General features: G+C 41.1%; 1 protein-coding gene across 6 annotated transcripts in view; it reads right to left on the reverse strand.

Annotated features, from left to right (window-relative positions):
• Window positions 1–12,477, reverse strand: part of CNOT10 (CCR4-NOT transcription complex subunit 10) — a 73,479-nt gene that overhangs the window by 57,727 nt on the left and 3,275 nt on the right. For 5 of the 6 annotated variants that reach the window (XR_012157496.2, XM_073333355.1, XM_073333352.1 and 2 more), the window contains exons 2-4: window positions 4,215–4,309; window positions 1,557–1,718; window positions 1,022–1,172 (exon numbers count right to left, since the gene is read on the reverse strand). Coding sequence is in view for 5 of the 6 variants with exons in the window: in XM_073333355.1 (XP_073189456.1) it covers window positions 1,022–1,172; window positions 1,557–1,718; window positions 4,215–4,309 (408 nt within the window). In the remaining variant the exon portion in view is untranslated. Of the gene's footprint in view, window positions 1–1,021; window positions 1,173–1,556; window positions 1,719–4,214; window positions 4,310–9,090; window positions 9,438–12,477 lie in introns of those variants that run through there. The other variant, XM_073333356.2, reaches the window with a different exon arrangement.

Consider the following 12,477-nt stretch of genomic DNA (forward strand, 5'->3'; position numbering starts at 1 on the left):
TGGGACTGTGGTGGGCCTGCTGTGCACCCTTGACTCTTTACCCCACTTGCCCCTGCTTTCTGGGAGCTGATCAAAAAAAAGAAGCAACAAGATACAAGCCATAAACTAGCCAACAAGCAACTCACAAGCTAATTAAGACAAAAACAAGCCCAATTTCTGCATTTTTTCATGGGTTTGGCATGTCTGGTTATCACAGTTCCTTACAGCTTGTGTAGCCCTATAGATTATTTGCACGCGCGCACACACACACGAATTGCATTGTATGCTTAACTGCCCATTTGTTCATGCACATATAAGATTCTGCATGTACAATCATGGTATTTGCACATGCATCTTCGGAAAGAAGTCAACCCCTTAACATCCATTTCATATTCAAGATAAAAATAATATATGTTCTCCCGCAGTGTTTCCCAAACTTGGGACACCGCTTGTTCAGGGAAAGCCCCTGGCAGGCCAGGCTGGTTTGTTTACCTGCCACGTTCACAGGTTCGGATGATCACAGCTCCCACTGGCTGCAGTTTGCAGCTGCGGGCCAATAGGGGCTGCAGGAAACAGCACAGGCTGAGGGACATACCAGCCACCACTTCCTGCAGCCCCCATTGGCCTGGAGCGGCGAACCACAGCCAGTGGGAAACGCGATCGGCCGAACCTGTGGACACAGCAGGGAAACAAACCAGCCCGGCCCGCCAGGGGCTTTCCCTGAACAAGCAGCGTCCCAAGTTTGGGAAACATTGTTCTACTGCTATCTTAAGACATAGCCCCCATGTTTGAATCATGCTTCTCTTGATATACACATACAGCACCTTCTTTATTTCTAAATCTCAGCTACTGTGTGTGTGCGCGTGTGTATCAATTGCTAATGTAGATCATTCATATTTATATAATACACACACACACAGCCCTCTTAATCAGAAGAATCAATCACAAGAAGCTTTCGGTCAAGAAACAGTTTAACAGTCTGCAGCCATTACACCAGAGGGGAACAAATATAAGAAATAACTTTGCCTTCCTATCTACATACCAAAAGGTTCTATAAACTGGTACAGCTTCTCTCCAACTGATATTGCTTCAGTGTATTGACGCAGATGATACAGAATAACCGCTTGATTGTAGTAAAGCATGCTGTTTTCAACATCGTCTAAGCCATCCATTTCTTCAACAGCTGAATGAACCTACCAAAAAAAAAAAAAAAAAAAAGTAAATTTGTTTTAGTCAGAATTCCTGTATTCACTGTGGGGGGAAAAAGTCCAATATTTGGAAACAATAGTTAAAAGCTATAGACTGATCCACGTATGAAGATAAAGAAAATTTCACCTTCTACTCATAGACTAATAAACCCTTATATGGTGTTAATGGGAAGTATTGATATAAACAAAGCATTTACGAACATAATTAAATTAAAAGCAGAAAATAAAACTACTTGAATAACCAAGACACTATTCTATCTAAACTTTACAAATTATTTCTTGTTCTGTCAACTGATAGAGGGCCCCAACCGTGATGTAAGAGGAAGACACTACTTGAATTCAAAAAGCACCTCACTATTTTTGCATTACCTGATTCTTCAGTTGATTAAGTGTTTGTTTCAAGTTGTCTGTTGTAGTCTGGTTATTTTTACAGAACTCTGCAACAGCTGTATTCAAAGTTATTTTGTAGTCATCTTTGTTTATTTCTTGCAAGCAGCTAAGATGTTGCAGACAAGCATCATAATTCCCAGCCTGTAAGTGGGAGCACACACATCAACAATATACATTAGGAAAAAATGTTTAATCAACAGGTTAGTAACCAATATAAAAGTACTCTCTTCCAGTTTATAGAATAAAATTGTATTTCCACTCTTCACACCCATAAAGACAATTGTTTCCTGCCAAGCTGAAACACAAAACATAACTAAAGGTGTGCTGTAATGGGAGACTGATGAAAATTAATATGGGAAACAAATCTAAAATTGAGCACAAGATTCAAAGAAATTGAAAAATCTGTGAAAGAAGAGTTGAAATGGAAGAATCCTAAAATTATTTGAAAGGGAAGTTGCTAATGTATTCGTCCTTGTTTATATTAGCCCTCTGGAATCTTGAAACTAAAACCTGTCTTCCTTTCAGAATTTTCACAATCCCTTCTCCAGTCACGAGTACACTTTTTTGTTATTGTAGAGTTGCTTATAAATATCAGGCTATAACTCTGAGGGGAAAAAAAGACACTGAGGCATCTGAGTGGGGAACATATTAAAGTGTTAGCCTATACAAACAAACATATAAAAAAATAAATGCAGGTGAAGTATGAGATCTACCAACTTTAATAATCCAGCTTTAAATAAACAACTTCACAATTTATTTGAGGGCATGTGCAACAGGGTTGGTGTATTCCAGCAACTGGTCATCTAGGCCTCAGTTTCTCCTCTGACTTGCACATACTCATGTGTTTCACGTAAGTCTCCACTTGGAGTCTGGTTTATTATGACAGAGCAAAACTATCTTTGGCCTTCCACCTGCAAGCAATTCCTTTGTTAGACAGCAGGGTTTCACAATAGTCAATTGCACTCTCCCCTGGGTAGCACAGATTTAAGCAGCGCCACCCAGAGGTAGTGCTGCTGAGGTGATGGGGAACCCAATCCCTCCTCCTGCTCCAGCATCAAGTGCCATCCAGGAGTGGTAATCTTCTCTGGCCTCAAGTTCCTCTCCTCTCTTCATCCAGAGACTACTTCCTATCTAACTTGTCAGGCTTGCAGATTCCTTCCCTATTCTGCCACTACTTGATGCACTCAGAGTCCAACACTGTTCTCTTGGGTCTCCCTGAGCTCTTCTTAGCAAGATATTACACAAGATCTTACTCTTTTCCCTTCTGCTGATCTTACTACACTGAGCACCCCTGGGCTCCTCTCTCAGCATCCTCCTGTCAGGGAGCTCTTCCAGAAAGGGAAATGACAAAAACATTTGACAAGGTTACTTATGGGCAACTTAACACTAAGCAATACTGACAACTGGAAGCGTAGATGTGGTTCTGTCTTCTTTTGTCACCTCCTTAGAACCGGATATGTTAAAAGTCTTCTAGGTACAGAGACATTATATCATGAGTGGATAAGCAAAGTGGGCTGGGTCCATATTAGAACCAATAACAAAGGTAGCAGTAGGTCATTCAAATCCAGTTAGAATAATATGAAATTAGCTCAAAAAAAATCCTTTCCCACTATCCAAAGAGGAAAAAAGTTAAGGATACCTAAGACAGGACAATAGGATGTGGAATCACTTGAGAAATGAGAGGGTGATAATCAAAATGCCACTAGAGCCTATATTAGGACAATTCTGTTCACTTTATATAACAATATTGTGTAAGCAATATTGGCATATGATCAACAAAATGGAAAAGGAGGATGGACATCTAAAATGAGCAACACAACCAATTCAAATGATTTGGATAAACTAGATGTATCATAAGAAAACTGGTTTATGAAATTCAAGGTAGAAAAAAGTAAGTACAAAGAAAAACAAAGAAACGGAAACATACCTCCAACAGCCATAAGCTACAGAATACAAAACAGGAATGAAATATGAAGTAAGAAGTAAATAAAATTAAAAAGCTTATAGCTTGTGCCTTCACATTACTAAATATACAAACAAAAGCTTCCAGGAAGTATAGGAAGAGGTATTGAACACAAGTTATCAAATTATTGTGTGTAAGTCCTTTACGTGGACATTTAAATGTTGTGTAGTGTTCAAAAGTATACTACAAAAGTATATTCAGCAGGACAGCCAAAATGATAAAGGAACTTCGCTTTTTTAAACTATTTTGAAGTCCACAAATTGATAGCTAAAATTAGGGAAACTTTTCTTCAGTGAGTGCACACAGAGTTGACAGAACTGTCACAAAATAGCTGTCTGCTTATTTTACCCAATTCTCACCAATCACATAGCATTGATAGTGACTGAACTCTGGGAACCTAGAAAAAGATTTGGTTATGTTTCTGTTTGCCCTAAATTCAAGAGCCCTCTATGTCTTCTCACATTATATCAGATATCTTAGATTAATCAAAATGGACATGTCACTATATTATAATGAAGTCTGCTACTAATTTAGATTTAATTTATTTATGTTGTTGATACATTTACTATTACTCTTGGGAAAAAAAAAAAAAGGGAACAAATTGGTTGCCAGGTGATAGTTTAAATAATCAAGTAAGTTCAACAGAAAGTTTTGAAGTTTAAGCCTTTTCTTACATTAAAAGCTTGTAATGCACTACTTGACAGCTCCTTTTCCTGATCAGTAATCCCAGAGGAAGTAACTGTTCCTTCATGTTTCTCAGTTCCCTGATCTGAAAAAATAAACAGAAGAGTACAGAAAACATTAGTTATATTTGCAACTAAGGTTAATAAACATAACTCCATTCCTTCCATTACACATTCCCTTCCTTTCCCTCAAGATCTTCTTGTTCATACCTAAAGCACCATAAGCAATGATAGCAACACTGTAAAAAGCTAAATTCAACTCTGAACTGATAGTACTATAACTTCGGAATGAAAAATTTCACCCCTGAAAGCTAGAATTCCTCTGCTGAAAACTGGAACAACCACCTTCCCTTACTAAGTTACTTGTAACGTATAAAGAAAAAAAAAGGAGTACTAGTGGCACCACAAGTCCTCCTTTTCTTTTTGCAAATACAGACTAACACGGCTGTTACTCTGACACTTGTCATGTCTAGACATCACATCACCATTGATTCATTTTCACAGTGTATCTTAAACGGAGTAACTTACAGCTGTAAATTTGTACATAAAAGGATGATTTTAAATTTCACTCTTAAAAGTATGGGGTTTTTATATTCACAGAAAATAGCTGGCAAAAACCATTACTAGGATATTACTGAAATAAGTTTATCCAGCAGCATTATATTAAAAAGATGCACACTGCATAGAAACCACATACATAGTCCTGAAGCCCACAAAATGATATGAACCACTATGTTTTTTCACCCTTGAAGAGAAGAGTTTCCTATTTCTCATGTTTTGCTGTTTCAGTTTTACTCTAATTTATTTTTTGTTGTCATTTTATTGTGCATGGGGAGTTCTACAAATCTACTGTTTTCTTCTTCCCACTAGACACTAAAATATTAATCTATATGATCCTTAGTTATCTAACCTTATGCTTTTATCTGTAAATTACACAGTACCGTCTATCACAGTGGTCACCAACTCATCCATCGCGATAGACTGGTCGATCCTGGAGCCTCTGCCAGTCAATCACGATCTCCGGGCCTCTAAAAGTCTGGTGGCGCAGCAGGGGTCTGGCAGGCTGCCTGCCTGCCCCAGCCCCTCGCTGCTTCCAGAAGCGGCTGGCTGCTGGCACATCTCTGTGGCCCCTGCGGGGAGCGGGATCTGCACACTGCCCCTGCCCCCAGAACAGTCCCCGCAGCTCCCACTGGCCGGAAACCGGCCAATGGGAGCTGCGGGGGCTGCAATTGCAGACACAGGCAGCACGCGGAGACCCGCTGCCCCCCTCCCACCCAGGGGCCGCAGAGATGTGCCAGCAGCCAGCCGCTTCTGGGAGCGGCATGGGGCCCTGGCAGGCAGGCAGCCTGCCTGAGCCTCGCTGCACTGCCAACCAGGAGCCGCCTGTGGTAAGTGCCTCCCAACCATAGCTCGCACCCCCTCCTGCACCCCAACCCGGAACCTCCTCCTGCACCAAACTCCCTCCCAGAGCCTGCACCTCTCACGCTTCCCACATCCTGCCCCAGCCCGGAGCCCCCTCCTGCACCCAAACTCCCTCCCAGAGCCCACACCCCTCACTCCTGCACCCCAACCCCCTGCCCCAGACTCAGCCAATGCACACCCCATAGTTGAGAATGTTACACTGATTTGTGACAATCCCTGAAGGATTTTGGATCTATAAACCACAAATGACACTAATAAAAAGGAAAACTCATGAAATGTCCAGTGGATGCTATGAGATTAGGTGCAGTATGACCAAATGACCCCTGCACCCAAACCCCCTCCCAAAGCTTGCACCCCAAGCTTGCTCACTCCTGCACCCCAACCCCCAGGCTCAGCCCAAAGCCCCCTCCCACACTGCAAACCCCTCAGTCCCAGCCCAGAGCCTGCACCCCCTCCCATACACCAATCCCCTGCCCCAGCCCAGTGAAAGTGAGCGAGGGTGGGGGAGAGCGAGCAATGGGGAGTGGGGGAAGTGGAGTGAATGGGGCGGGGCCTCAGGGAAGTGGCAGGGTAGATCTTGAATTGATCTTAAATTCAAAAAGTGATCTTGTGCATGAAAAGGTTGGAGACCACTGGTCTATCATGTCATCATTGCCATATCTTAAGCATCTGCCATTGCCCATTCCCATATTATGAGAAAAATAAATACGCAACAGCAGCTATGGACATCTACACTTTAGAAGTCTCGTTAATGAAAATTTTACATTAGAAAATGAAGTGACACTTGGTAGGCTACTTATTGGTTAAGCTTGAAGACAGAAAGATAGCAACACATCTCCTTTCGTACCTGGAAATAAGTTATAATGAACGCCGACTCAGGCCCAAAAAAGTGCCTTCAAATTTTTAATATTCCACATTTACATTAACAATTAACACAAAAAAAATTACACTAATCTAGTATCAAGATTTTCAAAGCATAAGAACCCCAGCTCCTGAAAGGTAATGAGTGACCTCAATTCACATTGATTTCAACAGGAGTTGGGATCACTTTGCAGCACTGCTCAGCAGTTACTGGAACACATGAGGATTGCTACAGAACTCTACCGTGTTCTACCTATGAGTTAGGAGGATCCCAGAGCCCAGCCTCCAACCTGAGCCCAAAAGTCTACACTGCAATTAAACAGCCCCACAGCCCAGGCCCTGTGAGCCAGAGTCAGCTGGCATGGGCCAGACATGGGTTTTTAATTGCAGCATAGATGTACCCTTAATGACTCTGATTCCTCCTTTAGATCTTGTGGTGGGGCAGGGAACTAGCCAATGCTGTGGCCCTCCACAACACTAGGGAATAAAAGAACCAAGCTGCCCCAGAGTATTTATGTTACAAATTACTATCTGCTATACATGTGCAGTATAACCATTAACTAGTTTGGAACACATTAAGAGATGAATATTTGCACAGTTGCAAATAGGTATCTTTCATCATTAACAGTTCAAAATAGGAAACTATTTGCCCTGCCCCCAAACTCAATGCAAAATTTGAAACCAATATATTTAGTTAAATGAGTAGAGTACATACAAAATAAATTGTCGAATACAAAGTTCCTTTCACACCCCCACTGCTTAACTCGGAAATAGATTTAGCCAAATATTCAAAAATAAAAAGTTAACCACTGAGCTGAGACCAACTGTCAGAAGTGATAGGCCAGAAAATTCCTCGGTTAAGTGAAACTGATTGGGGGGGGAGAAAGTGCACGAGAGAATTATTAAACTCATAACTCCTTAAAGCTGAAACAAGTAAATTCATTCATTCTTGCCTGACCATCAGTACACTACATCACAATTTTTGGAAATCTTCACAATCCATTGCTAACTTCGAGCACTCGGCAGCTGGCCATCCAGTGATCTGCCATACACCATCTATCCATTCCCTCGCTGGTCATCTGACTCTCCACCATTCCTTCTATAATAATTTTCTCAAGGTTATTTCTACCTCTATCTCTTATGTGACCAAAGCACATAAATCCGTGTCTTATTAATTTCTAACACAAGGGTCCACTTCTCTCCAATAATATTTCTAACACAGGCATTTGTCCTTTTTTCAATCCAGAAGATACACAAGAGCCTTCATCAGCACCCAATGATTCAAAGCTATAAATCGCTATGGAAAAAATTAGGATTTTCACGAGTCGCAACTTTGCACATTTCGAGATGTCATGTTTTTTCCATACTTCCTTAAGGGAGTCCATAGCTGAGAGAACTATGCATAGTCTTCTTCTGATTTCTTTGGAACAGCCACCTTGGTTGAAAAACCATTACACAGGTGACAGATTGGTTGAGTAGAATTCCAACATATAAACCACCCAAATCTGGAGCTTTTTATTGTTAGTTCTCATTTTATACCCAGAACTAAGTATCTAACAAATCCTTTAGCTGGCCCTACAATTTATTTAATAAATTGGGGGGCGGGGGAGGCTTTAAAGAACATCTGTACTGTTTCTTACCCACTCTCACAAAATGGAAGTTGCAGACAAATCTTGTCATACCATGTCAATTAAAACACACTTACAGAAATTAAATCTCTGAGTAATTCTCTATGAAGTGGTTGTCATTACAAATTGACACATTTAAGTACCTTCCATTGGAAGGAAGGCCAACTTGATAGGCACAAAGGCACCAAAGAGATGGGCTCTTTTGTGGAACATTCTGTTAAGTATGAATGTAGCACATTATCTCTCTTTTTCCAATTCTCCAATAAATCATTCCACTCATAACTGGGTAGCCTTCGCAGTCTGTGTGCTATACCACCAACACTGATAAATGACAGGAATTTTCTGATACATATGTTAAGTAAAAAACCAATAGCCATTTTTTTTTTTTTTTTGGTCGCTAGCTAGAGAGCTATTTAAGTTTTCTCTCAAAAGGCTTTCAGTATCATCCAAAATTTACTTGCTGGTACAGAACTGAAGCAGACAACTCTTTAAGCTTCATTTTTTGCAATGTATCTTCCGCAGAAGTATTCTGGGAACCGGATTCATTTCTCCTAGTTTTATTGTTTCAGCTCTTTTCTGGAGGAAGTAATATTTTTCTTTTTCAAAGTGGTAACAAAAGCACTACTAAAGACTTAGCTCTTAGATATTTGTCATGTACAGAATACAAGGGGTTCTTAAATGCAGGTGTTAGCATTTCTAAACAACACCAAGTTTCCTCTGGAATGACATTAGATGTTGGATTCCCTGAAGACTTTCCTAGACAAACAAGCTGAGGACTTTGCAGCCCTTGTGTCAGCTTCTCCCTTCCTTTCCATTGCTGACAATTCAAATGCCAGCCATATTCTTTAATGGGACTGATGATACAACTAACCATTCACCTTGGTTTTTATTAAATTTCTCAGTCGCTTCCAAGTCCAAACTATTTGTAATCTCCACTGCTGACGATAGTTTCTTACCAGAAAGAGTTTGCATCCACTGCCACATCTCTTCTTTGCTCTGCCAAAAGAAGTCACCATTTCCCACGGAAATAGTAGAAGACCTCTTATCCCAAATTTGGACCACTCTGCTGACATGGTCCAGCAGCTGTGGCTCATCCTCTGAAGCCAATGGAGCCCAACTCTCCAAAACCTTCATACTCAAGTTAACAGACTCCATCTCCAACAAAACCAAAGTTATTTCTGTGTATGAAGCAAGTAGAAGAGGTCCTGATCCAGAAACTTTACAGGATTAATAAATCTCATCATAATTGGTCTTATGCTGCACGATACCCTTAATCCTGTAGCAAGGTACAGAAAGCCAGCATTCCCTGTGTAAAGGTTCACCTGATTTGCTGAAAGCATCAGTTAACGGTAAACTGAGAAGTGTTAAATTGAAAATATAGAACCTCAGAATGTTGAGGACTCAAATCTGATTGGTGGATCCATCATGTAAGAGTTCTCTGCAATGCACATTGTCTGCAGTAATTGAAGCTTCCTTAATGTCTTAGAACAAGGGATCGATTGCACCATCATGGAAAAAAAAAAAAAAAACAGCTTATAGTGGTGTGGCCAACCTGTGGCTCCGGAGCCACATGCGGCTCTTCAGGGCCGGAGCTACAGGCGCCAACTTTCCATTGTGCTGGGGGGTGCTCACTGCTCAACCCCTGGCTCTGCCACAGGCCCTGCCCCCACTCCACCCCTTCCTGCCCCCTCCCCTGAGCCTGCCGTGCCCTCTCTCCTCCCAGTCTCCCCCAGAGCCTCCTGCATGCCACAGCTGATCAGGAGATGCAGGGAGGGAGGGGGAGATGCTGATCGGCAGGGCTGCTGACATATTACTGTGGCTCTCTGGCAATGTACATTGGTAAATTCTGGCTCCTTCTCAGGCTCAGGTTGGCTACCCTTGGTTTATAGCATCAGGACACCATTTCACAGCATGAAAATGTTGTATTATCTGCATTTCCATGGAACCAGGGTTCACACATACGATGCATTCATTTTTCTAATATCTGAACTGAAAAGACTGCTGCAGATAATGACTGTTAATAACAGTTGCTAAGCAGGATAAGCATTCCCACACACTGATTATAGCATCACCTCAAGCAACACGGAAGTTAAGGCTGTCCCAGTTTCTATTACAAAATCCTGTTTTCTTAATTTATCTGCAATAGAGATGGGCACATGTGAAGCTGAGTCCAAAAGTAGTGTTTATTCTTCAATTACAGGAAAAACTGGTCAAGTAATTGTTAAACTAGTTATCCCAGAAAAGCACCAGTTTCCCAGTTGCTTTAAATACTTCCTATGGAAGGCTGGATCACAGATAATCTACTAGTAAATTTCTGTACAGTTTGTCTTCACTACTAAAGCCAGTTAGGATACTTAAATAAAAGTTGAAATTGTGGGGTATTTTAAAGGACAAGCCTCTGTAATCACAAAATAGTAACATTACAGAAAAAGAGCAACTTGATGGCCTGCATAGTACAAAACACTAAGGGCTTGTATATACAGCATGGCAAAATGTGCCAGAGGAGTGTTATTTGTAGAGCACACTAACATCTTGCAATGTAACTGGCCCACGTAGATCCAACTGGAGTGTTCTAGCAGGTATATAGTTCGTGTTAACGTAGTCCTGTTTGAAGCAGGATCCACACAGGGCAGTTAAAAGAAAAGGAGTACTTGTGGCACCTTAGAGACTAACCAATTTATTTGAGCATAAGCTTTCGTGAGCTACAGCTCACTTCATCGGATGCATACCGTGGTTACTCTGAAACAGGGCAGTTACAGCACAATATTTTAGAATGTTTTACAAATCACACCACTCTTGTGGGCTTTGACAGCGCACGTAGACAAGCCCTAAACAAGAAGTTTAGTGAAGCCTGAGCAAGATTCCTACTGGGAAGAGTTTTATGTTTGAACCAATTAATGTAAAACACGGAATTTTATTTACTTGTGGGTTTGTTTTTTTTTAAAACGTTGTACATATTATATTCTCTGTAACATTTTCTTAAAATGTTCTTGAATTCTGGCTCTTCCTTATCCCCTTTGCCCCTCTTACCTTTCTCTATCAAGCACATTCTAAATCAGGTTACAAGTTCAGGATACTCCCTGACATACCCTGCCACCATCCACGCCTTTGTAAACATGGGTTTGTTGCCTCAGCTTTTCTCAACTGTCTAGGTATCACACAAAGAGAAAGGCAATCTAATGTAGGTACATTTAAGGTACTTGCCACACACGATGGAGGAAACACTAATATACACTAGTTCTACTTGGACATCCAGAGATCTAAAGACACTGAAGACATTTTTATGTTGTTTCCCTTATTCTTTTATGTCAGGGGTCCCCAACGCGGTGCTCGCGGACACAATGGTGCACAGTGGGGCAGTTGTGTGCGCCCGAAGGACACCGCGCCGCCAAAATGCCACCGCTGAGCACTGCCACCTGAGAACCACCTGCCAAAATGCCACCAAGAAGCGCTGCCATTTCTCGGCAGCAAGGTTTTTTTCCACTACCACTTCTCAATGGCATTTCAGCAGCGGGGTGTCTGGCGTCCGCCACAGTCTGTTGGGAATAGGAATGTGCTATTCCCACAGAAACGGTGGGGACCACTGTTCTATGTTATCTGAATTAAGTCTCAGCCAGTAAATTCTGCAAGCCCCAACTGTGGCCAGACACTGGATTTATGACAACTGCATAGTTCAAATCCAATGCAATGGAGACAGAGCTGAATGTCATCTGCATACTGACTCTACCAAAGCACACCATGCCTCATATGCACATTGAACACAAGAGTTGATACAACAGACCCTTGTGGAAGCCCACTAGTGTGCCATTTAGGAAGATGGAACAATTGTGTATTACTACTCTCTAGCACCTCTCAAAGAAAATATAAGGAAGACTCTTAGTTTATTCCACACTATCCAAACCCATCTCTGCTATGACAGATGCTAACATATTTTCTGGTTTTTTTTAAATTGTCTTTTAAAAAAAAAAAAAAAGTTACACTGCCTAAGCATAATATATAACATTGAAGATTATTCCAGTACCTAAGTAGAAAAGCAAGAATGTCGGACTTGCAGCATGCAATTAAAGTTCAAACTAATCTATTCAGCGCAGTGTTCTAAAAAGAAAAAATCACATAAGTACTACTCACTATGCATAACTTCTCAGTTGTATTTTTAAAAAATGAATATCTTAATTAAAATTGGTATATGAATTGTGTGTGTGGGCATCCTGATTAAAAAAAAACCAAAAAAACTTAGGACTTTAGCAGAATGGAAACTTAATGTCAAAGATTGTATGCCAGTTCCTACACTATTTTAATTCTAAGGTTATGTCTTCACTACCGGCCGGAACAGCGGGCAGCAA

Source organism: Lepidochelys kempii, chromosome 2, assembly GCF_965140285.1.
Source record: "Lepidochelys kempii isolate rLepKem1 chromosome 2, rLepKem1.hap1, whole genome shotgun sequence".
Lineage (NCBI taxonomy): Eukaryota > Metazoa > Chordata > Testudines > Cheloniidae > Lepidochelys > Lepidochelys kempii.